At 38.8% G+C, this 27,376-nt stretch overlaps 1 protein-coding gene across 1 annotated transcript in view; it reads left to right on the plus strand.

The window, feature by feature from the left end:
• The window catches only part of GLIS3 (GLIS family zinc finger 3), a 495,075-nt gene that overhangs the window by 393,988 nt on the left and 73,711 nt on the right, over window positions 1-27,376 (plus strand). Inside the window, exon 7 of the mRNA XM_018052026.1 lies at window positions 17,116-17,257. Coding sequence (XP_017907515.1) covers window positions 17,116-17,257 — 142 coding nt within the window. The remainder of the gene's footprint in view (window positions 1-17,115; window positions 17,258-27,376) is intronic.

The following is a 27,376-nucleotide window of genomic DNA, read 5'->3' on the forward strand; positions in this document are numbered from 1 at the left end:
GAATATGCTATAGGGAACACAAATCTTTTCTGCCATTCAAAAGTAGAGTGTTCCTGTGAAACCTTTCATAAACAGAAATGGTATAAAGCAGAGAAGCAATTACACATCTTGCTAACAGATGCTCAAAATAAATGGAGATAAAGAATAGATGTTCATGGATGGAGATCAATGCTATGGAGGCTTGATGGTGAGATTCTGAGTGTAGTGTAGTTCCCGGAGAGGGAGGTTGGTGGTGCCTCTCTCGCTGCTTCAGATGTGCACTGCCTCCATAAAACCTCACCACAAAACAAACGCTGAACTCTATTTTTGCTTTTCACTTTTGTGAAAGTGAAAAAAACTTTTTTTTTACCCCACAAAAGTGAAAATCCTCCTTAAATTCCTTTTGCTTAGTGAAAAACAGGTACTATGTAGGTCTTTTATAAAAGCTAAGTGTCGTAAAGCAAACTTTTTCGAAAAGTGGGGGATCTTTGTAATGCATGCAAGTAAGCCTGCTGTTTGCTAAGAAGGAAGATACTATCCCAGTCAGTTTTCCAAACCTGTTTGATCTAGAAACATCCTTTAAAAAGATAGTCTAAAAAGGCAATCAGTGCCTATCTTGCCACAACGTGGAGAAACTTGAGATGGCTGTAGAGAATTGCCTCTCAACAGTAGGTTCCTATTGCTCCCTCTTGATTCAGATGTGCAAGAACAGCCAAATAGTAACCCCAGCCTATCCTGGGATGACCCTAAATCTTCAGAATTGTCCCAGAAGAAATGATTTCCAAAAGAAAAGCCTGAAGCCAGGAAAGAAGGAACATGATTATATACCTTGTGGATCTGTATATAACTTGCCATTTCCATTCATGTTTGTTTCAGATACTATGGTGCTGCCTATGGGTAGCAGCAATTATCCCATGTTTTGATGTGGGAGTTGCTCACCTATTCCTGGAATTATCTATATCACTAGTCTGTTACACTGCTTTGAATCTCCACTATTACAGTCATTCTTTCCAGGTACTGTCTCCAGAAGATTCCTGTATAATTTTGTTCTATTATATGGCAAAGGCAATCCTATAGTCCCTTCACTACCACTAATATATCAGTATGGCTTCAAGTACAAGTTTTCAAGTAGCTTGTCTATCTTCTGTGAGTATTATGAGAGGAAGGTGGTTTGAATGGGATTATGGAATCAGAAGAAGTGAGAAATGATGGATATACTTGGATCTGGGGGAGGTACTTTCAGTAGGCTCTCAGGGGGATAAAGGAATAGTTTGAAACCACTGGAGGCAGAGAAAAACTGCATTGGGGAGCACTGGGGAAAAATGGCTGGGTGATGTTTTAGGAGGCACTCCACAATTTATCCTGGAGCCTATTCTGCTATTGGACTTTAAGAATAGATCTTAAAATGGATTTTTTACTATTCCAACTCCTTAGTTTTCCTTGGCTTTTAAAAAGAATGTAGGCAGTACATTCTAAAATGAATGTCAGGGGAGCGTTTTTAAAGGAGCAACGCAAATGCAGTTGTGTTTGCTCACTTGTCTATCAACGTCACCCTTCTGTTTCGACACCCAGCTCGGCATCAGCTGTGTGCACTGTACGTGCAAGACATCTTCAGCCCTGACAGCGCTTGCTCTTTGTGGCTATCACCTCTTTGGCCATCCTGCTGTGCAAATGCTGCCGTCAATGACTTGGATGCAAAGCAGTGATATTTACATTGATATGGTTAAGTTAACTTTGTGGTGGTGAAAGCCTCAGTTTTTCATTTCCTGGCTGGTATTTGCAGTGTGGAATTGCAACACTGCATTTACGTGCATTTTTGCTTTAAAATGTTCTGTGGTGTTGCAACATTTGAGAAATTCCCAGAGAGCCTTAATCTTCCTACAAACACTGGTTTGTAAGATGAGGGCCAAGTCACTATCTCAAAGTAATATCCTGTGCCCCTGCTGCATAATTCTGGTTTTCGTTTGTATATCTTTAGACTGTCCCTATGCTGTCTCTTAGTTCATTTCACTCTGGAGGATGCCAATAAAAGAATGAAGAAAAAAGATTTTTTTTTAATATTCTAGTTTCTTTTTTTAAGAGCAATTGAAGTTAAAGCTACATTCCCTATTGTTTTCCATGAAATTGCATTTAAAATATTTTATTAATGCAAAGACATGCATTCAAGACTAAGGACCAGTGAAGAGTAGCCATGGCAACCAGGAAGCCATTCAGGAGGTTAAAAAAAAATGCAGCAAAGAGTAAGTGTTTTAATCCTTAACTTTAATCCCTTTACTTCCTGTTCTCAAAATGAAATATAAATCAGGCACCATGGAGTGCCGCAATTTTTCTCTGAAAAGGATGTTGGCAAAAGAGGATTAGTAATGGACAGACGTATTTAAAGAATTTAATCACACAATTTGTTGTAAAACTTTTGAGACCACAAGTGACCAGTTCCTTTGAGTGGTGTCAGTGAGAATCTACAAAACATACTTTGAAACTGATTAGAGAGTTGGCACAGGGGGACACCCCTGTTTGCTATTATTGTTACATCATTTCAGCCTGTGGTAATGACATGAGAAACCAAGGAATTTGCTTGGTTCCCCCAGTGGGTTGGTAGAAGACTGGTGGGGGGACTGTCTTATTGGTAGAATAGAGATATTCTTTTGATCTTCTAAATACTAGGGAAAAATTAAGTCGCCTGTATTTCGCATACTACCTTTCCTTGAAATTTGATTACTGTGGGAGCTTCACAAAGATGTGTGCTTCCCATTGTCAACAGACTCTTGGGTTTCTGCTAAAAAGCACAGACTTTGCTTTCTGTGGACAATAAAACAGAATTCTCAGAAGGATAAGTTATTATTTCTTAGTGTCTATTTTTTGTTTGTAAGATTTGCATTTACATGGAGCCCTGCTGATTTCTTAATTTCTATTTAAAAGTAAAATATCTATATTTCCCCCCTTAAAGTCAGACCTAAAATATGCCCTCTACACTGGCTTTAAATGTTGATTGACTCTGCAGCACATCTGTTTTCCCTTGTTCTACTTTGAAGGATTACGGGAATAAAAGGGCATATGTCTTTTGATGGCACTTTTCCTTTCCTCAGTATCTGTGCTGTGTGTGTGTGTATAGACATATATATATATATATGTATGTATATACATATTTCTAATGGGCTAAAAATTACCAGTGCACAGGGCTCTTTACAGAGATCTGAGGTAGCTACAACTTGTAGTAGCTCCTTGCATTGTCAGAATGTGAAATTACTTCCAATAATATCTTCCTGAGGAGGTGCTAATAATAATGACAGGCGAGCAGCATGAGGGCTAGAGCATTTGAGAGTGGAGTTAGGCACAGCAGACCATTGGGCCTGGAGTTCCTTGTAGACACTGAGAACGAAAGCATGCATTCTAAGTCTTGTAGATGGCAGAACATCTGGGGAAGAAAAATTGCATCATGTTCTCCAGCTAAGGGGATAACATGCAATACTGACAACACCTGTTTCTGCTTCCTCAATTTGACCTAGTCTCATTTCTCCCCATACTGTTAGAACCAGCAAGGTTAGCGTAGTCTTGAACAGAGCTTCTGAGATGTAATGTACACACACGCTGTGCTGGCAGCCATCATTATCCTTCCATGCTGTCTTTGGATTTTTGACTTGCTAGTCTGGGTTTCTAGGGTGTGGTAAGCTTTTTGGAGAGGGGATTGGAGCTCACTGCAGGGGGTAGATAAGAAGAAAGACCAAGTCATGCCAGTGTCCAAAGGAGGAATAAGTAGCTTCTATGGTTTTTCCTGTGGTCATGTATGGATGTGAGAGTTGGACTGTGAAGAAGGCTGAGTGCCAAAGAATTGATGCTTTTGAACTGTGGTGCTGGAGAAGACTCTTGAGAGTCCCTTGGACTGCAAGGAGATCCAACCAGTCCATCCTGAAGGAGATCAGCCCTGGGATTTCTTTGGAAGGAACGATGCTAAAGCTGAAACTCCAGTACTTTGGCCACCTCATGTGAAGAGTTGACTCATTGGAAAAGACTCTGATACTGGGAGGGATTGGGGACAGGAGAAGAAGGGGATGACAGAGGATGAGATGGCTGGATGGCATCACTGACTCGATGGACGTGAGTCTGAGTGAACTCCGGGAGTTGGTGATGGACAGGGAGGCCTGGCGTGCTGTGATTCATGGGGTCACAAAGAGTCGGACACGACTGTGTGACTGAACTGAACTGAAACATGAAAATAACTTTGGTAGAAGCTGCAAAGACCATAGGAAGTCTCTAGAGGAGTCCAGTCTCTGGCTTTACTCTAAAGAACTTCTCTGAACCAGGCCTCCTTTTCCGTGACCAAAGAGAAGAGTTTCATTTCACCGACGTGTTAGAAGTTCATGAGATTCATGCATCATTCTAAGATATACAGTCTTCAGGTGAGAGCGGGAGAATTACCTTCAGTAAAATTCTTCCATGCCTTGACAAAAATAATACCATGGGCAAGCTCTTACTTTGGTTGGCATTACCTCAGGGGTGAAGAGATCCTGGCACCGCTAGAAGCTGAATGTGGAGCGGCGACCAGGGAGACCAGGGCCACAGCTGGTCACTTACTCAACCAGGGTCTGGAAGATGGAGGGTCTTGTCTGTGTATGTTGTCAAAAAGGAGGCGAGAGTGTGTCATTTCAGGTCCGATCAACTTGAAATTTCCGTGTTCTTTTTCTCAACTTTATGCTGGACCTTGAATCTTTAACAGAGGGTAGAAAGTTGGATTTGTTCCCAGCCCTTCCAGGTGAATCAGAGACAGGAAGTACAAAAGTAATGAATGAACATTTCCTATCGGAACGATTGCTCATTTACACTTTCCAATAAGCAATATATAAATGTGAATACTGTTATCTAGTGAAATCCAGTGTGAACAGGGACTGAGCAGTATAAGAAATTAAACTTTCCAGTATCTTAAAAAAAAAAAAACTTCTGTTAAGATTTCACTTGTCTAGTTCCTGTTTATTCTTAGTTGATAATTTCGGCATGCTACCTCACTCTTTTTTTCCCCCCCCCCTTTGCATTGCTATGAAGACATGATTTAATCTGTCTTTAGAGGCTGCCCTAAAGAATTAATAAATCCTTAGCAGCTATTGATTTGTTTGTTATTCATTCCTTTATTTGCTCACACATTTCCCCAAACACTTAGAGTACCTTTCATGTGAAAAGAAACACTGTTTTAGCATACATGATTAGACAGACATGGTTTCTGTTTATAAGGAGACTTTTTATCTTCTGTGACACACACACATATATAATGTATAAATAAGTATTACAGAATGTAGAAAACCGCAGTACTATCAGGGTGATACAGAGAAATTGCTGTTGCAATGTCTAAAAAGGAAGAAATTATTTTGGAAAGAAGAGGTGCGAGACAACTTCGAGGAAGCAGTGACATTGAATTGGACCTCGAAGAATATGCAGGATATAGTGTAGATATGCAGAGTCTGAAGAAAAGGGGCCTCCGGATGAGGGAAGCCTGTGGCCAGCAGGATGGCATGAGACACGAATGCGAATGAATACCAGGTAGAGAGGAGGCTGTGTTGGCTCTGTGTGACCCAGGCAAGGAGCGCGAAAGCACACTGCTAGGGGAGAGGCCCCTGTGAAAGCCTGTGAGTTTGGGCCATGAACAGTGCTTGGGCGAGAGTCTCTAGAGGGCTTTGAAGCAGGGTGCTGTTGTCAGCAGTGTCCTTGGGGGAAATTAAACTGACTGCTGTGTAGAGGATGGATGGGAGAAGAGAAAGCAAGTGCTCTCCTTTGAAATGACAGCCTTCAACTTTCAGAAGTAGGCATCTAAAAATTGTCCAAACACTGATCTACGTGAAAATCAGCCTTAAATCTTTTTCAGACAATCTGTTTTAATTAAATGAAAGGAAGGAAAAATAACTTCTGCAGTTAGTCTCTCCCCACACTTACTAAACTGTAGCATATGAAGGGCTGTAGTCAGAAATCAATTCAAAGGAAGACAATAAGAAGCTGGTAAGATGGACGGGGGACGTAATTACTAGATAGCTGGCTGCTTTAATTAAAGCTTGAGAATACTTGAATAGAAAGAAAATGCCACACTTGACTGCATGGGATGGAATGTGTGTGGTCACATTAGGGCAATGAGCTGGTATCAGGAGGAATTTATGAAGCCATGATAGAAGCAAACCTTTCATCTTCCTTTGAGTCTTTACAGCCTTATAACCCGGCCTCAAAGGGTAAAGGAGGATGTCTTTCCTGGTTGTGTGAAATTCCATGTTAATATTTCTGGATTTGTCTAAAAAAGAATCTACCCTTCAATTTAAGCTTCTGCTTTTTAGATGTTCCTCCAAATGCAGTTTGAATCTACCTTGACTATGTTCATTTGTGTATCATTTTCCAGTGAGGAAAAAAAGCAGGATTCTTGGTGTCAGTTTTAGAATAATATTGACTTAGGAGGAAAATAATGTTTTTACAAATGTAAACAATGCAGAGAATCCAACCTGCATGCCTTTCTGATTTCAACATACTTTTAACTTTAATTCCCCAACTCTATTTAGGATAGCTAGATAGTTGTACAGATTTTGGTAAATAGAATATCTATATAAGTATTAAAATCCCGCAGAGTATTCTGAAAATGTTTTGTTGTTGGTTTTCATTTCTGATATAATTGGATTTGAAAAAGTCCAACTAGAAAATTGAATAAAAGCTAGCTACAGTCTTCTGAGATAGAATAATTTGAGTGATATTCATTCTGCAAAAACTGTGCTAATGTCTTCATTAAGGCACTGTTTGGCCCCAGACTCAGTTTATGTGGCTAAGCAATAACAAGTATCAGTCTTAACAATTATAATAGTTTTTCTTCTTGAGCAAAAATAATAATAATAACATTGTACTATGCTAGTCACTTTCTGTTGATCACCTTTTGTAATCCTATAATAACCCCATATTGTTGGTGTTATCACCACCATGCTACAGAGGATAGTTCAGAAGCCTTTCAAGGTTAAATATCTTGCCAAAGGCAATGTGTTAGTGGGTAGCAGAGATGAAGTTTGAACTTTTATCTACATGAACCCAAAGTCTCCATTCTTTTTCCTTTGTCGTATTACTGTGCTATTGTATGATAATAATAAAGAGAAAAATATCTAAAGATGGATGGGAGAAAAAAGAAAATAAAGGTACATGTAATAGAGTGCTATAAATGTTTCCACACTGAATATTAATGGGAAAAAAATAAGAATAGAAATAGTAGTTAGCATGTGTTAAACATTGGCTATATACCATTATTGGTAAAAAAGCTTATTATCTCATGTTATCTGTTATCCCCAACAACAGCCTTATAAATTACCCACATTGTACAGAGAAAACTGAGCTAAAGCGATTTAACTACTTAATAGTTGTCTAACATTTCATAAGTAAGGGTACAGAAGCTCAAATCCAGGTAATTTTGGGTCCAGAGCCCATACTCTTATTTTTCATGACCGTATCATAAACTATTATGTAAGTGACTGTTAATGGCTTAAGGAGCTTGTTAATGTCTGTTAATGTCAATAGAGTATGGGCTGTTTTCCAGAGATAACTCACTCTTGGATGGAAATTTAGAACCATCATTTAACATAATCTTTGATGCCAGAGAATATTTTCATTAAGTTTGTAAATGGTCCTGAAATGGGGAATGTGGTAGCCAGCTGAGTGATAGAATCAAATGAAATACAGCCAAGAGCTTCTGTACCACCAAATGGCAAGGGAGCTTTAAAAAGCTAGCTTCTGAATATAAAGAGCCATCAGAAATAAAGAGCATCACATATGAAAAAAGATCTAAGAATTTTACCCAACGGCAAGTTTTATTTGAGCTGCACTATAAGCTCTGCAAGGGCAGGGAACTAGGTTATCTTGGGCATGACTTTATCTTCTAGGCCTAGTATAGTTTGGGGAGCACAGTAAGGAATTCAGTAAATGGAATGAATGAATGAATGAATAATATAACATGGATTTTAAGAAACGATTCTTTAGGTTGAATTGATAGAAGTGGAACATTTAGAACAAGGGATGTGTTTGTTCTATTATCCTCTCTCCTGGTCAAACAGCTAGTTCACTGTATTAGTATTGGGATAGCATTTGCACATTTTTCTATCCAGTGAATTCCAGTGTTAAGAGAAATTGGTGTGGTGAATGTAAGAATATGCTACATGAGAAAGCAGGGATTGATGTTTTAGATGAATTCTGTGTACCAAGCAGGGTTTCAAGAACTTTCTAAATATTATCTAATTTATTTCTTAAAGCAACCAAGATAGCTCAGTGATATCATCTTCATTTTACAGAAGGGAAACTACACTCTGACAAGTGAATGCATCACTTGGTAGCTGAACCACAATTTGTCAGACTAAGAGACCGAAGCTCCTCCTACTTAACATTACTCTTATCTATATTAAAAACTAAAGATATTCATCCTGGAGGGAAAAAAAAAAAGCAACTGCTAAGGAAGGACTGACAAACTAAATTACAGCCACTTTTAGGGCTGAAATTCTGTAATACTGCAGCATTTTGAGGTTTCTCATATATGAAAAGAAATACAAAGTAGACCATGAACAGAGTTATTCTATGTGGTCTGAGGGAAGAGGGGAAACATAAATTCCAGTGAGTGGAAATTATGGGAGGCAGATTACAGATCAACTTGAGGCAGACCTTCCTAATGGCTAGACCAATTTAACAGTGGAGCGCAGTGAGTTGTATGAAAGTGAGTTCCCTGTCATTGAAGGGATTTATGCAACAGCTGAACTGCCACCATGATATGCAGTAAGTTGGCAGTTTACTATCCAACATTTACATTTAAATTAATTAAAATTAGGTTAAAATAAAATAAAGTTTGCTTCCTCAGGTGCACTAGCTACATTTCAAGTGTTTTTTAATCACATGTGACTAATGCCTACAAACTAGTACTCTACAGAACTTTTCTATCATCCAAGAAAGTTCCTTTGGACAGCATTTATTATAGCCCTGGTACATAACATTTGTTCTTCTTACTCTGAAATTGTTTCATCAATCACTGTTTTTTACTAGATAGCCAGTAATTATGTTGTATCTATACAGGAATTTATTTTTCATGTCTCTTACTGAGACATATACCCTGGTATGTATATCTATTGAGATATTTTGGCATGTTCATGAAGACAAAATTTTTGGCCTCTCGAGTCAGTGCTAACCAAATAGGTACTTCCTATTATTGAAATGCAGGGTGTCCAGCTGGACTGTACCTCTTGTTCACGAAGAAGTTTCTTCCAGTAATCTAAGTCTGCACTCATTTCTTTTCTTCTTTGCAAACTGATCATTCCCAAAGGAAATGAGTTTGATAACAGATTGTTGGAGATTAATTACCTATGATATGCCAAAGCCACTTCATAAATGTCAGGGCTGAGGAATCCCTTAGAGATAGAAATTTTCGATTCAACTGGAAATTAATTGTAATTAATATAATAGGTTAATTCATTGTAATTATTTTTAAGCCTTTTGGCAATGAGTTAATTCCCCAGGATCCACATTGCTCAAAGTGTCATAGAGAATGCTTGATGAGAATGTTCTGGTACTAAACCTTAACCCTCCGAAAAAAAATCCTATTTGTTTTTTCTTCTGGTTGAGTTTCTTCAGAAACATATTTTGGTGGCATTTCATTTCTGGAGAACAAAGGAATCCCTGCAAGATGATGCATAAACATGCACAGCCCAGATAGAGGATACTCATTGGAGAAAGGGGAAACAAAAGGCCTTTGATTGTACCTCTTTCTCTTTGGAAGTATGTCTTGCTTCAGAATAACAGAATGCCTTTGCTGTTGGAATAAAATGTAATGGAACCAAAAATTGAAGAATCTGGGCCTTTTTCCCTTTCCTAATTATTTCCACTTGACTCACTTAATCTTGGACGATTATTCAATCATATCTGAAATGAGAAAATGATGGGAATAGAATTTCCGTCTCTTGTTTCAAGAGCTTATAAACATTAACAGAATAGTCTTGAACAAAAAAACAAATACAAATCACAATTGACGGTACCTTGTTTTTAGCTATTAGGAAAAATCCCTGCATTGTTAGGGAAGCAGCTCAAGTTACCAAATGCGGGAACCTTGTCAAGACTTGATGCGTGGTTTCATTATTAACGTTGAAAAACTATCATTTAGAACAAATATTTCATAATGGGAGATTGTATGCAAGCTAAGGAGCCAGTTTGTTTACTTGCACCTGGATAGGCCAAGAAATTAAGCCCTAAAATGGGTCATTAATGATCAGGATTATTAACACTCAAAGATTCACAGGTTGGTTTCTGAGACTCAGAGAGGTCTCTTTTCTTCCTAGTATGTCCGTGAACCTTACTGCAGGTTTACGAAGAGAAAGTGTGAAAGAGTGAAAGTATTAGTCACTCAGTCGTGTCCTACTCTTTGGGACTGAAGCTCACCAGGCTCCTCTCTCCACGGGGTTGAACCTGGGTCTCCTGCACTGCAGGCAGATTCTTTACCATCTGAGCTACCAGGGAAGCCCCCTATGAAGAGAAGGACGCATGCAATCCTAATAGGTTGCTGAGGGCTAGGTCAGGACTGAGTATGAAATAAAACTCCTGATAGTTGGTACTATCTGAAATGAAAGCTAACTGCCAAGGTAAGGAAGTTGCCTGTTACCATAGGGAATCGAACAGAGTCTGAGAGCCATCTACTGGGGTTGCTATAGGGCAGTAGTACATAAGATAGAGGTCTGGCCCTAGTGATGTCTGAGGCTCTTTTAAATGCTAATTATTCTTGTAAATTAGGGTTTTGTTTTTAATTTAGGCTCCACAATTATGCTTTTAGTAACATCTATAATGGCCCAGGGGCTTCCCAGGTGGCACAGTGGTAAAGAATCCACCTGCCTATGCAGGAGATGCTAGAGACATGGGTTCAATCCCTGGGTCGGGAAGATCCCCTGAAGAAGGAAATGGCAACCCACTCCAGTATTCTTACCTGGAAATTTTCATGGGCAGAGGAGCCGGGTGGGCTACAGTCCATGGAGTTGCAAAGAGTTGGACATACTAAGCACACAGGAGAGATAATAGCCCAGGATACCCTACTTTCACTAAGCATATGGTTACTATACTATACCTGTGTGTGAGCAGAGCAGGAGCTGAAGAAAAGGAAACAGTATGTGTGTGAGCATCTCTGAGTGCTACTGATTGGCTCTCTGAATTCCTGAGACAAATAAAAAGGATTTGTGGGTATTTACTAAGTTGGGTGCTCCCAGAAGCAGACTGTGAGCCAAAGATCCAGGTGCCTGTGAGTTGTTAAAGAACTGCTCCCAGGAGAATATAGGAGAGGAATGAAGGAAGGGGCTAAAGCTATAAACATGGATGACCCTCCTGGGAGCTCTGGAGTGTAATTTACACTTCAGAATTTGTCCCACTTTGGCGCTAAGAAGCACTGGTTGGTCATGCATTTGTGTATTGGTTGGGGGGGTGGGCGGTGTCTGTTAGCTGTAAAGTAAGCAGAAGCTAGGGGGTGGGTACAGGAAAGTTAGAAGACAGAGCAGTTCAGAGCTAATCCACGGGATCAGAAGGGATCTGGGCAGAGCAGCAGCAGCCTTTCCCGTATAGTAACTGTGATCTGTGTCTTCTGGGGCTTCCCAGGTGGTGCTAGTGGTAAAGAACTCACCTGCCAGTGCAGGAGAAAAAAGAGACATGGGTTCAGTCCCTGGGTCGGGACGATCCCCTGGAGGAGGACATGGCAACCCATTCCAGTATTCTTGCCTGGAAAATCTCATAGACAGAGGAACCTGGCAGGCTACAGTTCATAGGGTCACACAGAGTCAGATACAACTGAAGTGACTTAACATGCACACATTTGCTGTATCTTTTAAAATTCTCCTTCAGGAGAGGTAATTAAGACATGACCAGTTGTGTTTTTTAAACACACCCACACACCACTAGAGATTGTAGCGTCCTTTAGATAAAGTATTGTGTCTCATTCTTACAAATCCAGCTGGCACTGAATGATTTACCCAGATGCTGGTCCCACCCTGCCAGGTGCCATGGGGTTTTGAAAGTTAGAAAGGCAGTCAGCTAACCAGGTCCTTGTGGACTTCATAATAGTGCAAACTAAACTCATAACAAGAAACAAAGCCTTAAACATATATCCGGTTGCAGGGTTGTTGAGAGCAGACTCTGCAGCTCTCTATATGCCATGGGAGGCCCTGTTGGGGTTGACCTGGTCAGAGGGGGCTTCATTCAGGAGGGAGCCATAAATTGGGTCTTGGAGAAATTCTACTGGGAGGAGGGAAAGCCATTCCAGGCAAAGGAATGAACAGCGTAATAAATGGGATGTCTGCAGACAGACAGTGCTCTTGAGAGGAGCAAAGGGTTTTGTCGAGGCCTTATGGAAATACCTATCTTTGGTATGTGGTGCACATCACAGAAACTCTTCTTGCCTTCTTGTCTTTGCCTTTCGGGACTGGCGTCCCAAATGAAAGGAGGGGATGTTTGTTTCTTGTATGTAAAGAACAGTAAAGGCCCCTTAAAGGGCATGTTCTTGCTGTGCTGTAAGGGCAAGTATTAAACTGGGGTGAACATTTTTAACCCTTTTTATCCCCGCAACAGTATAAAAATCCAAATTGTACTCATGATATGAACTTCATATAACCATTTATTACTATGAGATCTGAAGGGAAACATAATAAGAAATGGTTACATGAGGTTCATGTTGTTGTTTTTCAGTTGCTAAATCACGTCCGAGTCTTTGTGACCCTATAGACAGCAGCACGCCAGGCTTCCCTGTCCTTCACTATCTCCCAGAGCTTGCTCAAACTCATATCCATCGAGATGGTGATACCGTCCAACCAACTCATCCTCTGTCGCCCGCTTCTCCTCCTGTCCTCAATCTATCCCAGCATCAGGGTTTTATTTTTTTCCAACAAGTTGGCTCTTTCCATCATGTGGCCGAAGTACTGGAGCTTCAGCTTCAGCATCAGTTAGTCTTTCCAATGAATATTCAGGGTTGATTTCCTTTAGGATTGATTGACTGGTTTGATCTCATTACAGTCCAAGGGACTCTCAAGAATCTTCTCCAGCACAACAATTCAAAAGCATCAACTTTCAGGGCCAACTCTCACATCCATACATGTCTACTGGAAAAAACCATAGCTTTAAATATATGGACCTTGGTTGGCAAAGTGATATCTCTGCTTTTTAATATGCTATCCAAGTCTGTCATGGTTTTTCTTCCAAGGAGCAAGCATCTTTTAATTTCATGGCTGCAGTCACCATTCACAGTGATTTTGGAGCCCAAGAAAATAAAATGAGGTTCATGTCATAAAGTCAGTTTGGTTTTTATAATCCCTTATTTCTGCAATTCATGTTCTCTTCTCATGACCAGAAAAGTCTCATCTCTTCTAACCAGCATTTTCTTAGAGAATCTTATCAGAATTCCTCATGGTTCTAAAAGTGTGGTTCCCAGACAACAACATCACCATGACCTGGGAACTTCACAAACCCACTGAATCATCATTTCTGCACTGGAGCGTGAAGGTGATTCTGATGCATGTCCAGGTTTGAGATTCACAGTTAGAGACCATCCCCCATTGAAAAAGTTTCCTCTATCTTTTTTTATATTCTTAAGAGCTAAGAAGATACTGCTTTATATAAATAATAGGGTTTCTCACTCCAAATATAAAACCATAATATCGATATATGGCAAGATAGCTCTCTTTGGAGACTCTTCTGTGTGCCTCCTGCCTCACCCATTTGATGATTCCTGGGTAGAGAATGTTTAAGAACCTTAAATGATCTGGAAGTCCTTTTCTTTGTCTAATAATCTGGGAGAGAGAGAAGGATACTAAACTTACATACCATTACTGCATTTCTAAGCATATGGCCCTGCTTTGGAAATTTTGCATAAGGTCTTCAAGGACCTTAAGCGAAAAAAAAATAAAAAGAAAGAAAAAGTCCTTGAGGTTTGTTCAATTTAAGAAGCACTTTGTAGAACCATGTCTAATCCCAGAGAAAACCAAATTAACTCTCACCGCAAAGTTGTATGGAATCACACTCTTGGAAAACATGAATACTTGTAGCTAAGGAAGAATTGCCTGCCTTTAACTCCAGAAGTAACCGTGGCCGTGAAATTCCTTGGAAAGACCTCATCAATACTCATGTCTGTAAAACCCTGGAGTAGTTGGTAATAGAAAGCAGAGAGATGTTCATGTCTACTCTTAGTAGAACATGTGGGCCCCAGATCACATTTTAACAATGAACGATAAATTAAAAGTGATCACCAGAACTCATTCTAAGGCTTGATTTTTTTCCAGTTTTTCTTACGTGGCATGTGTTAGGTTAGTACCAAAATATCAAACATACCTTCCAAAGGCCCTGAGAGGGTTAGGCATTAACTCAGATAATCCTGGGCAGACATTCCAACGTGGCAAAGCTAAGGAGATTATAATTGTCTTGTTCACTACATGTGTTAAACGCTGCTTCCCTAAACTTAGGGTCGCTGTGCCATTTTCATATTCTTGGACTAAGAGCTGGACATGTGTTTGTCTCTTCATAAAGCTTTTTCAGTTCCAAGAAATACTGTTCTCTAAATAGTAACTCGCTGATGTTTTGTATCTGTGTGTATGTTTTTCTTTCTGATCAGAGTCATCGTACTGGCAACAACTAGCTCTCCACATGGGAAGGCCCGTTTGTAGTATTTGTCAGTTTCCATAGTGTAAATGCTATCATCGTGACCAATTTCAGACGATCGATATGACGTCATTGCAAGTTTGGGAAAAGTAGACACAGTTGGCATTCTTAGATTGGTGTAAGCCAGCTCCAGCACATCACTGGAATCTTTGGAAAACTGAGGAAAGAATAAAAAGAAAACAGGAAATAAATTCATGATACTGCTGCTGAGGACAAAAATGATTTTTAATATTGAATTGTATTTCCTTACAGTATTTTAGCTGTGTTTTAACGTAATTGTTATCACTTTGTATACATAATTTTGTTTTGCCTTTATATTCCTGAATATCATCCTAATGGTTGCATAATATTCCATCAAACTGATGTAGTGTCACTTATCAGCTGTACTTAGGGCTTCCCTGCTGGCTTAGAAGGTCTCCTGCAATACCCAGATTCAATCCCTGAGGTGGGAAGATCCCCTGGAGAAGAGAATGGCTACCCACCCCAGTATTCTTGCCTGAAGAATTCCATGGTCAGAGGAGCTTATCAGGCTACTGTCCATGGACTTGCAAAGAGTTGGACATGACTGAGTGACTGACAGTTTCACTTTCTTAGACATTTAAGTAATTTTTCCTAACTTTTATATTGCTATAAATAGTGCTGTGTCTCACTAGAGTGATGAATATAAAGGATATAAATCTTCTTCCACTTTTTGGCTATTTCCTTAAGAAATTCTAAGAGCAAATAATTTCAGTTATGAATCTTAGAAAATCTCCCTCCAAATCATGTGTAAAGTCTGTAACAATGTCCGCTCCAACCAGCAGTGTTTTATGGTGCTCCTCTCACTCTACCATCACTACAACTACCTCTTCTGTAAAGTTTTGATATTTGGTAAGTTTTTTAAAAGTTATAGCATTGCATTTATTTCTTTGCAATTGTGCTAAATATTTTTTAGGTTTATTCTCACTTTTGTTTCTCCTTTTTAAAAAATTTTTGTTCCTGTGAAGTGCTGCGCGGTCAACTGGTCCCTTCCCAGGAGATCCTGCGGTCTACCTCCTCCCTCACTCATTTAGTTATTTCTAGACTGGGAGTGTTTCGAAGCTTTAAATGATCTGGAAGGCCCTTTTCTAATCTACTCATCTGAGGGGAAGAAAGAGAGGGTCACTAAACTTGTTCCCTCTTTCCCCCACTTACACCTCGCCTTTTTCCTGTTTCTCTATTCCGGGCCCGAGACTCCCTCCACTCCTGCCTTACTCTTCGTCACATAATCCAGACACAGCGCAGGGCACGCAAGTTCTTCCTCCGTACGTCTGCAGGGCTCACTCCCTCACTTCTCTCAAGGCTTTTTGCCAGTGCCATCTCCAACAGACTTTCTCTGAGCCCCCTATCTCAGGTTGCTATCGCTTGTCTCTAACTCATTGTATTTCGTCTCTCTATCACTCTTCTCTATGGCACTTATCACTATCTGCTGTGTTTTATATTTTATTTGTTCATCATCTGCTTCCCCTCTAGAGTGTAAGTTCCTTAAGACAGTATCTCTAGAGCCTAGAGAGTGTCTAATGCTCATTTATAATTATTTATTATATTATTGTAATATATTATTTATAATTGTTGAATAAGTATACTCAAGTCCTATATCTAAAGGGTTAGTTTTATCTTGATGAAGGCAAAATCAACTTATATGTTCTCTTTAAACAGAGAACATATATGTTTAAAAAGGACAGAAGATGGTAACTGTTTGCAATATCTGTGACAAATATGTGTCTAGATTTTTAAAGATATTATGTTTTTAGACAAACAGAGGTTGGTATTTTTATATAACTAAATCTTCCATTGTGATTTTTTTTTCCATTCAGACTACACTTACAAAATTCTTTTTCATAAATAGATCACATAACTTTGTATCTATACTTTATTCTGATATTTTTATGGCTCTTTAGTATATAAAGAATTTATTGTGTTATTGTGATAAAATGAAGTCTGTTTTTTTAATGTACCTTACTGTTGGGATAGTTTATTGCTTGTAATGATGTTGGTTTTTCTTGTTATCATGTTCCAAAAAATCTGTAGGTGTCAAATCTCAATGGACATTCTTAATTATCTCTAACATATTTTCATCTTATTATATTTCTGTATTTTAAAAACACTTTACAATATGGACTAAATATACTTGAGTTTGTTTTTGATATCACTACAAGTTCTGATTAGATACACAGCAAATCAAAGAAAACATAATAGGAAGTTGGGTTCCCAGAAGTGGAAATATCAAGGCCTGAAGTAAAATCTGCCTCTAACCACATATTTCCTGAAACACCTGCCAGGTGTTATTAACATTGGAAAGCTGACCCTTGTATTGACTCTCTAAGTCCAGTGCCTAACCTGTAGTTGTTACTTGATAAATATTTGTGCATGAACCTTAGGGCATGATATCCTTTCCAGAAAAAAGTATTCTGAGGAACAGCCTTCCTTTTCCATCTGTCTTCTGTTTTCTCCTTCTCTTAGCTGCGGTCCAGTGCAGAGCTCCATCCCGACCTGCTCACAGACTGCCTCACGGTGCAGCCCCTGCAGCCCTCCACCTCCCCACGAGACGCTGTCGATAGGGCGGTGGGATGCTCCCCAGAGCCCGGGCCTGACCTCTATCCAGGTAATATCAGCCGATTCAGCAAAGGCAGACCCAACCACATCAACTGTCCTTGTCTAGGCCCTTGACTCCGGTTAAAGGGAATGCATATATGAAAATGCTTCTAAGATCGTCTGTATTTCACTTGATCAGTAAACTGCAATTTATCTCCCTCCTGTCCTTCCCATCTGATTCCTAAGCTGGGTTTGTCAGCAGACTGTTTCTTCTCATAAAGAAACAAAGTAAAATAATACATTAGCTCTTTTAGTCCTGGCTTTCTGCCTAAAGTTCAATGTACCCAACCCTCCCAGGTATCTTAAATTTATTAACTTGATTGAGACTCAAAGGAAGTCTTTCCCCCTTAAGCAGGTAACAGGCTGCCTGTGGATTTCTTAATGGAGCAGTCATTGTTGTCTTTGTATTGCAAAAGGAAGCCAGTCCCATGTCTCTCAGAAAAAAAAAAATCATATCAGTTAATCAATTTGTAAGAATGTCCATTAGTGTTTGTCAACCATTGGGGGAGGAGGGATAGGATGGCACTCCCAGAATAGCTTCCTTCTGCCTAGGTTTGAATAATAGATGACTCTATATTTAGAAAAATGTTATGTATGCAGTGAAAAATGAGAAAGGATTATTATTCAATAAGGACATTTTTTTTTTCATTTACTTTGTTAGCCTGGGCTTTTGTGCATTTTCCACTCTCTATAATGGTGATGTATTGGTACAAACGGTTGGTTATAGTCTTCATATATGGAAAGCTCTTACTGTCATGCTATGAATATGAAAGCAAAAGTCCCACAACTCCACACTCCATACAACGGGAATATTCTGTTTTCTGTGAATTACAAATTCTACTCCCTCCCATCTGGTTCCAGCGCCAGGTTTTGGCAGCAGATTGCTTTTTCTTTTTAAACATACTAATAAGCCATAAAGAATGAAGGATTTACTGATGCATAACAGTGGAACAGGAGAAAGCTATGCTTGTATAACTTTTTAAATTTGACAGTTCTCAACTGATCCAAAGGCACAGGAAAGAGTATTAAGCAAATGTTTTAAGAGGGCCAGTCATCAAGACATCCTTAACGTTGTCCCAGTGTTGGTGGCCCTTTATCAGTTGCTTTGGGTACTTACTCTTGGAGAAAACAAAGCCTTAGCTTTTGAGACCATAAGAGATTAGATAAAAAGTTATTTGAAAGACTAACCAAGTCTGACAAAGGTTTTGAGTGCAGGTACACATATGAAATATGCCAGTGTACAATGTTATCAACACTCAAATATTTTGTATTAGATATATACATGAAAAAGCATGACTAGCTTTTGTTTGCACATATGTCTGTTTGATTTGCCAAACATTTGATATATGAACATTTATTCTCACACATTAAATTACAATCAGTTTGAAACAGCCTTTAGGCTATATCCCTACTTATTCAGTCCATAAATCCATAATCTTATTAAATACCTGGAACCCAACAATTAAAGAGACAAAATTAAACAGAATCAATTGAAAAATGGCCCAACATCCAGTATAAATAGTTTATGGTGAGGGGCTAGCCTTGTTGAGTTGAAACCTCCTGGAAATGGGTTAGGGAAGCCATACTATCTTTGTCTATGAAAAACATTAGTACCTTTGCTGTATGTGGCGTGCAGTATATGACTCACTTTCAAAACTCAGGAGTCACATTTGTCTTGTGTGCTTTTTGATGTCTGGTAGTATTGTTCAAGTTTTTTAAAATGGCTTTGTCATTCCAAACAGAATTCCTCTTTTTGTTTGTGATGCTTTTCTGCATTTGATCTTCAAAAAGAGCTCTTAGTTTTGAGCCTCTAACTGTGGCAGGAGAGCTGCCAGAGTGGACAAGGAGCCTAGGTTACCACAGAGTCAACAGAGCATCTTCACAATGACTCAAATTTTCTATGACTCTGGGAATACTGGAAACAGGCAGAGGGCCATCTTGCTTAACTTTGTTCCTAGAATTTTACTTCTCCAGTTAGCTTATAACTATGAAAGTTTCTCTGCCCTGTTTCTTCTTTATTCCTGCTTTCTTTATCCCTCAGATTCTATTTTACTTTCTTTGTTCTTGACTTAAAAAAAAAGAAAACAATAAACAACTGATTATATTCTGTGTTTTGCTGAGAAGGCAACAAACCCAGAGCACAACAAGGCCAGTGGAAAAACTAAATCACAAAAATCTGAAGCCTGCCATTTATAGTTCTAGAAATTTACTTGCCAGGAGGGTATGTTCACACCAGTCTCAAACCTATGCTAAAGATCTATGGAAAGAAGACAAATAGCAAAATATACCAAAGGAAAAGGAAACTGTTCATCAATTAGTTCAATGTAAAATCTGAAATGTTAAAGTATTTTGATGAAGATTAAGACTTGGTTAAATGGCAGAGGGATTTGGAGTCATTCCCTTAACATTCTATTACACAAATCAAGGAAACGTTTTTTAAAGATTGTCAAGAACATATACCTGTAAGTGCTAATAAATTGATTTATCATAAAATATTTTTATGGAAACCTGTTGAGTGTATATGGGCAAGGGATCAAAATAGTTTAGCATGAACATCATGATTTTTTAGAAGCCACAATGTCTGGGGACTTGTGGTTTGAAGAAATCATGGTTTTGAAATGGAAATTTTTAGTGGCTCGTAGAGAATGATTTATAAGATTCCAAGACAGAAGTAGTTTGCAGAGCATTAAGGTGAACAGGAAAGATGGCAGTTACGATACATACAAGTATTGCAAGTTTCCTAACATATTGGCTTCCCTTATTGAAACAAACTTTTCAGTTGATAAGACTAAGCTTGATTGGAAAGGATTGCACGGTAAGACTTTTATTTCTTTGGAAGACAATATTGCCCCAGGTTAAAGCAGCCAAAAAATCACTTGAGGCCACACTGAGAAAGATTTTAAATTGAGTTGTTTACTTGTCTTCTATTCTGAAAATCCCAGGGCTCCCCAGGCCTGCTCCTGGGTTAACGTGAGATTAATTTTGTGATCTAACAGGGAGGCCAGGGCAGTGATGAGTAATTCTCAAGGATGGTTCCTTATATTTTCTGTGCTTTTGTTCGGAAGTTCTGTAACCCAGATAGATAAAACCCCATGCCATCCTGTAAATTTAGGTGGTTTATGTGATAATCTGAGGGAGAAGTATTTTATAGCCAGTAGATCAAGGTGTGAATGCCACATTCAAGGCTAAATGCCTGTGTAGATCTTCTCATCAGCTCCCTCAGTGAACTAATAAAGTGGATAAGCCTACAGTTAGTGAGTCTACAAGATCATGGACAGCCTGGACCAATGCCTGGTCTTGGCGAGAGTCCATTCACAAATAAAACATGCTCTGTGGAAGAAGAGCTGTTCTATGAGTGATCGTAAAAATTACAGCTCCCTCCAAACTAAAACTGTACTACAGACTCAATAAAACATGGTCTTTGCAAATGCCATTTACCATGAAAACATCATAGAGGCCAGTGTGCTTGCGATATGAGTCAATATTCACATGATATGAATTTATCATGTGAAAACTGTGATAGAGACCACCCATTAGGTGAAGAGCTAATACAACTGAACCAGGAAATCTACAAGAATGAGGGGATTTTATTGATACTACTTCTGTTGAATTATTAAATAATTATATTTTAGAGCCTGTAAGTCCTATTGAATTATCCCAATTTTGAATGTAACTTTATAGACTTTTCAGGAGAAAAAGAAAATGTTCAAATATCATAGGGACTATAGGAGGAAAATACAAGAGTTTCTTAGCGCAGGAATTGTTGGAAGTCATAGCAGTTGGTCCTCCATATTTGCAGATGCAGAATTTGAGGATACTGAAGGACTTCAGCATCCAGGGATTTTGGTATTTGTGGGGTTCCTGGAACCAATCCCCAAAGATGCTGAGGATACATTCCCTTCCCTTCTCTCAGTACTGAAAAATGAAGGCTTCTCTCTTGCAATATCATCACTTTTTATAATAACTAGTACTATATTAAATCCATAGAGTATTTAGCATACTTCATGAAATAGTTAATGTTTCATTTTAATGTAATGTTATGGCATATGTCTTAATGCATTTTCTACATTCTTGAGTTGAGTATATTTGCTATCTTGGGACAGCTTGCAGAGTTGTAGGGGCTAGAAATAGTTTTATATAAATGTGCCTCATATCGTCTAGTCATGAAAAGTGGTTGTTAGGTCAAGGACTTTATTAGAAGTGTCTAAATTGGTACACAAATTTCCCAATAGGTTAAACTTTATAGGAGAATTGTGAAGGTCAAATAACATGATCTATATACAAGTCCTTAAGAAGCATATTGCATTATAAAAAATGCAATAGTTATTACTTGCATTATCTCAAAAGCACTCCTTTGCTTAGAAGTCACAAGAGTTGAGGAAAGGACAGAACAATTTGGAATTGGTGCTGGACCAACACTAATGGTCCAGTACCAAGAAGGAGGTAGATATTGGGGCTATAGAAAGGATTTAAAGGGAAACATTAAGCGGGAAAGTCATTGGCATGTCTCTTTTACTCTGAACTGCTGTCAAACTCTTGCGTTGTTCTTGTAACATCTCTTGCATCTATGGTTCATCCACAGGTTGCATTGACTCCACTGAGGGTAGGATCAAGCCTCATCCTTCTGTGTTGCAGGCACTGATAGCTTTAATTTACAGCTTTAGTCCCTTGTTCCTGAGTTTGTCCTTTAGTATGTGTGTCATACCACCTGAAACACCTATGAACATAGACTGCTGGGTTCCACCCCCAGAATTTCTGATTCACTAGGTCTGAGTGAGTCACAAGAATTAGATTTTTTTTTTTCCTAACAAGTTCTCAGGCGACACTAGGTGCTACTTGTCCAGGGACCATCCTTTGAAACCCATTGTTCTGTATGATAAAGTGTGGGAATTTGACCTCTAGCAAAACATGATCTGAATTTTGACTGGTGGGATTTACAATAAGCATTGCCCCTAATTAACTGGATGAGAGGAATCCTTTCACAATGTATACATGTAGCTAATCACCATAATGTACACTTTAAATAGCTTACAATTTTACACATCAATTATACCTCAGTGAAGCTGAAATTTAAAAAGAAGTACTAAAAACTGAAGTGAATTTATCATGTGAAGACTGTGATAGAAATCTGTCCGCAAAAGGTGATTTTATGGTATTGCTGACATGTTGTGTATTTATAATGATAAGTGGAATAATGCTACTCTGGTACTTACAGTTTAATAATTACAAAGATAGTACAACTGAATGAAATAGTGGGGGAAATTTACCCTATAGTATATATTTCTGTTTCTTATTACAGAGACCCTATAGGTAGATATGAAGTGGGTCTTCCCGCACCAGAACTATAATTGCACTGCTCATATTTTGGTTAAGAATGAGATCTTAAAACCACTCAACTGAAGAAAATTAAATTCTGATTCCCAGCCTGTACAGGGCACATTTGTATGTATGCAGCTAAAATTAAGGACTGTATGTTTGCAGGCCACCTAATTTGGTGCTTCCGTTTTCCATATCTACTTATTCCCTTGTATTTATGTTGCTTTTCCATGCAAGATTAAGCTGAATTATTTGGTTTTATAATATGTACAGGTTTTTGCTGTAAAAATATTTTTGTGAGTGAACGAAAACAATTCCATACCCTTTAGGGAGGTGGAGAAGGTAGTGAAGCTGGATGATTGCATCAGTAGTTGTGCTCTCACTGGGTAAAGCGTAGGATTGTCTTTACACTGTTATTCCTCCTGTCTCTCATTTTATTTTATTTTGTTGGCATTCACATGGGGTGTGGGAAGGAAAGGTTGGCCCTACTTTGTAGTGTACCCCAACTAAGTCTTAGGAGGCAGATGGATGGCAAGATGGAGAATTCAGGATAGAATTTTGGAATGAGGAGCTAGTAGCGTCTGTGATTAGGATGCTTTGGGCCAAACTTCAGGGTCCACCGTTTTGCCTTTCTGCTCCAACTGAATTTACCTTCCAAGGAAAGAGACATGAGGAACAGGTAGTTATATCTCTTTCATGTGAAGAATAAGGAAAAAAGAAAGTAGACATTTTCAAGCTTTCTTTTTTTTTTAACATTTGTTAGAGCACTGAAAATAAATGTTAAGAAGAGCATAAAACCCCGAAGTGAAGGACATCGCTGCATTAGCTCAATATTACTTGTCATATTATTAACATAATACTGTGTCATATTATTAACAGTAATAAGGGAGCATATTGCAGGCATTGTATAAAGAGGATATGTGGAACTGACCCATTCTGGGCCACCAACAGCACTGACTCCAAAAAGTGTCTTCCTCTATATCGTCAGAGGATTATCTGCCCGTTCAGGTGCCCTGGCCACATCTTGAACTATTAATGCTTCTCTAACAGTAACCATTGATTCACTGGAAGTTACAGCTGCCTTCATGGGGCCCTAATTTTCCTACCTGAGTGTCAAGGCTCCTTTAGACTCACTTTCATGACGTTGTTTCTAGTTGCTCTCTGAGTTTTGCTTCTTGGACCCCAGTCATGTTCTCTCCTGGTGAACTTAGCTGCTCATATCTGGCTTCTACTCTGAGTCTCATCATCTCTGATTTCAGAGTTGAATTCCTACCTAGCCATATATTAAACAGTCAGGGATTTATAATCTTTATCAGAACCTTTCCCTGGGGATTTAATAAATGGCCCATTTCCACCTTATAGGAGAGACTACAAAAAGTAAAGCACCCAGTTGACCCTTGAACAATACAGGTTTGAACTGTGTGGCTCCATTCACACATGGGTATTTTTAGATAGTAAATACTTCCATACTACACAGCCTGTGGTTGGTTGACTCCTCAAATGTGGAGAAACTGCAGAGGCAACTATAAGTTATACAAGACCTGCATTGCCCAGGGGTCAGTTACATTCACCATTGAAAAGTGAGTAAACTCTCATCATTGCACCTAAGGGTTTGTTCCTCAGACACATTCACAGGGATGCTTATCAAGTTTTCTGAGAAATGGACTCACTTCATGAAAATGCATTGCATCCAGCTGCGCCAGAATATTTTGCAACTGGTAAAACAATGATCTAGGTTCCGTGTTTCTGAAGTACTAAGGCAGTTGGGAGTTCTACCTTCACAAAAGGAAGGATGGACAGTGTTTAGTGTCTCTTTTCTTAAGTTACATTGTTGGTCACATTTGTGCAAGCCCCCGGATCACTGCGTAGCCAATCTATGCTCAAATAGGACATTTATAAGTGGAAATGTTACTTCTTCCTCCAACTCAAAATAATGTCCCTTTTACTGAGGTCAGTTACTGATCTGACATACATTAAATGGCATACAGAATGCTTAAAACATGCCTAATGCACAGTAAATGTTCAGCATCTGCAGTTATTATTGTGACTTTTATCCAAATACTAGAAAAATATATCTCTGTAAAGCAGATAGAAAACAGGTGCCAAAAATTACCCACCACTCACATTGTTTAAGAAATCGGGAAAGTATGGAAGTCTGAACAAACTGGAAATTTAATAAGCATCATTCAGCAGAATAAAAGAAAAACAAAATATAATCCTTTATATTTTATATTTCAGTAGTTTATATAGTGTTTTTAGTTAAGAAAATCTACTGTAGTTCTGTAGAGAAAAAACAAGCTGGAATCAGAAACCCACAGATTCACTTAGGTGGCAATGCCCCCAGAATCACAAAGTCAAAATTGTGTTTCGATGACTACCAGTATTTGTATATTCAAAAATAGCACGGTTTTTTTGTTTGTTTTGTTGTTTATAGACAGTATGCTATGGCAGAAAGAATGTGGGGCTACTGAGCCCCCATTCTACTTCTCTGCTCACTGAGTGTTTGCTTTGTAAATGCTACCTTTCCTCTTTGTAAAATGGTGATAAGGTTACTGATTCCGTAGGACTGTTGTGAGAATTAAGTGAGTTCACATACAAGAATTCAGTACACTGCCTGCAGCTGGTAGATAGATACTCAATCGGTGCTTTCTTCTTTTCCTTTCTCTTTGCTTCAAAGCTTAGAGAATTACTCACAAACCAAGCCTATGTCTGTGACAGGGACTAGGAGCTCTTCTACCCATTCCTCTTAGTACTGGGTGCTACTACTTGGAGTTTAGAAATTGTTGTCCTGAGATAAAGTATTTCTTCCAAGGAAAATTCAAGTCAAGTTGAGAACTCATAAAATTCCATATTCTAAGACACAGCTTCAGATCTATACATTAGACATTTTTTTCAATTGCCATGAAGTTTAGAAGTACACTTAGGTTGGTCATACAGAGTGTTGATAAATCTGCCTGGTTGATAAATGAACTTAATCAGCATTGAATCTGTGAGGGTAAAGTAGGTGGAGGAAACAAGAAATAGGATTGATGGCTTTGACCAGCCAATTTTATACAATCATCGTGTTGGCCTTGCTGAGGGATAACCTTGGTCCCTTCTGATATCATTTTGTAAATAGACTCTCCCAGGATGTGTCATTTTTCTCAAAATACACTACAGGGTGTCTAGAAAACTATTTTTGACTATTAGCTTATCTCAACTTTCATTTCCATACTTCAAAAACAGTCCCCTAGACTTTTCATGCGGGTTCTTGGTAGTTAAAATGCAACGGCTAATGTATTACACTGGGGTCAACTCTGGCCTGCCTGCCTTCTGTTTTTGCATGGTCTGAGAACTCAGGAGGGTTTTAAGATTTTATATGTTAAATGTAGAAAAGACTTTTAGCCTTTAGGTGAGAACAGTTGCTCAAAGAATTGAGGACATTGCCTCTTGCCTGCAAAGCCTAAAATGTTTACTAACTGGTCCTTTATGGAAAAGATTTGCCAACTCCTGCTTAATATTTACTTCTGGGACATTCGTCAGTCACTGAGAGAGATCAGGGAAGCCTATGACTTCCATGTATTTCATCATATTTTGTTTTAAAAGCCTTCCAGTACATGTAGGTATTATTGATCTCTAATATTTTATATTTAGCAAATATTTTAGTAGTTTTCTAGATTATAAGTTTGAAGAGATTTTTGTACAGCCCAGTGCTTAAAACAGGTCACAGCAGAGCTGTTTTAGTTGAAGGGATCCAGACTACTTGTACTGCCCTTTGCCTAGCACCCCTAGTCCTCCCTTGGGCATTCTGTGGAATCCCAGATACAGTGGTTTTCAAATGAAGTTATTACCAGTTAAGTCTTCACGTTGCAAGCAGACACCTGCAGATTCAGCCTGGGCTATGTTTGGGAAGGTGGCCCAACATATTGGTAAACCCTGTCTAATGTGGCTCCCCCTTAGGAAGAAGCTGCCAGAAGATGGGCAATATTTGGTTCTTGTTCTCATGAGCCCAAGAATGACAGAGCCATGCGATGGAGTAGTCACAGTTTAATTCTACTCAAGTCTGTTTTTCTTAAAAAGAGAAAAGTCTCAGCTCCTTGAATACTCAGGATTAAGTTTCCTAAAATCCAGGTCTCTTGTTGATATAGTTAATGTCCAGAAGAAAGGCAAAAAGTGGCAATACTGAACTTTAGAAACCCATACAGTCACCTTCCAACAGGAAAGATACTTTCTTCCTCAAAAATACACCTTCTAGCAGCAACAGAGATGCTTGAAATTCATATAATTAAAGATTGAACCCTCCATTCCACAAGTAGATAAAAGCCTTTAAATTCCTCGAGAGAGGTTGTATGTGGCCATAAATTTAGGGTAACATATAAATGACTTATCAGAGCCTTATCTTGAAAGTAAAATAGGAGGAATCTGAAGGAAAAATGGGAACAGTGTCCACTCCATGGACAGAGTGTGAAAAAAGAGAGAAGGGGTTTTCTGGAGTCATAACGAAACCAATTCTTCATCTATGCAGATTTTCTCAGGTCTAGTGATAGTTGCAGGCTTTGGTTCCCCACTACAACACAGTTCCCCCAAAGGGCTATTGTGAAAAGGAGAGGTTTCCTGGGAGAGTTCAGAGTTGGTGAATCAGCTCTTGAGTTGGCTAGGATATTGCATTAAAAATTAGATTGGCTATCTGTGCTAAAAATCTGTTTCCAGAAAGCATTCTCTGTGAAATGTTTTCAGAGGAAACTCAGTGAGTGGAGTTGTCTTGGCAGTATCTGAAAGGGAGGAAACATCCTTTATGATCAGCATGGAACAGGTAGGAGATAGCTAAGGAATG

Source organism: Capra hircus, chromosome 8 (assembly GCF_001704415.2).
Source record: "Capra hircus breed San Clemente chromosome 8, ASM170441v1, whole genome shotgun sequence".
Classification (NCBI taxonomy): domain Eukaryota; kingdom Metazoa; phylum Chordata; class Mammalia; order Artiodactyla; family Bovidae; genus Capra; species Capra hircus.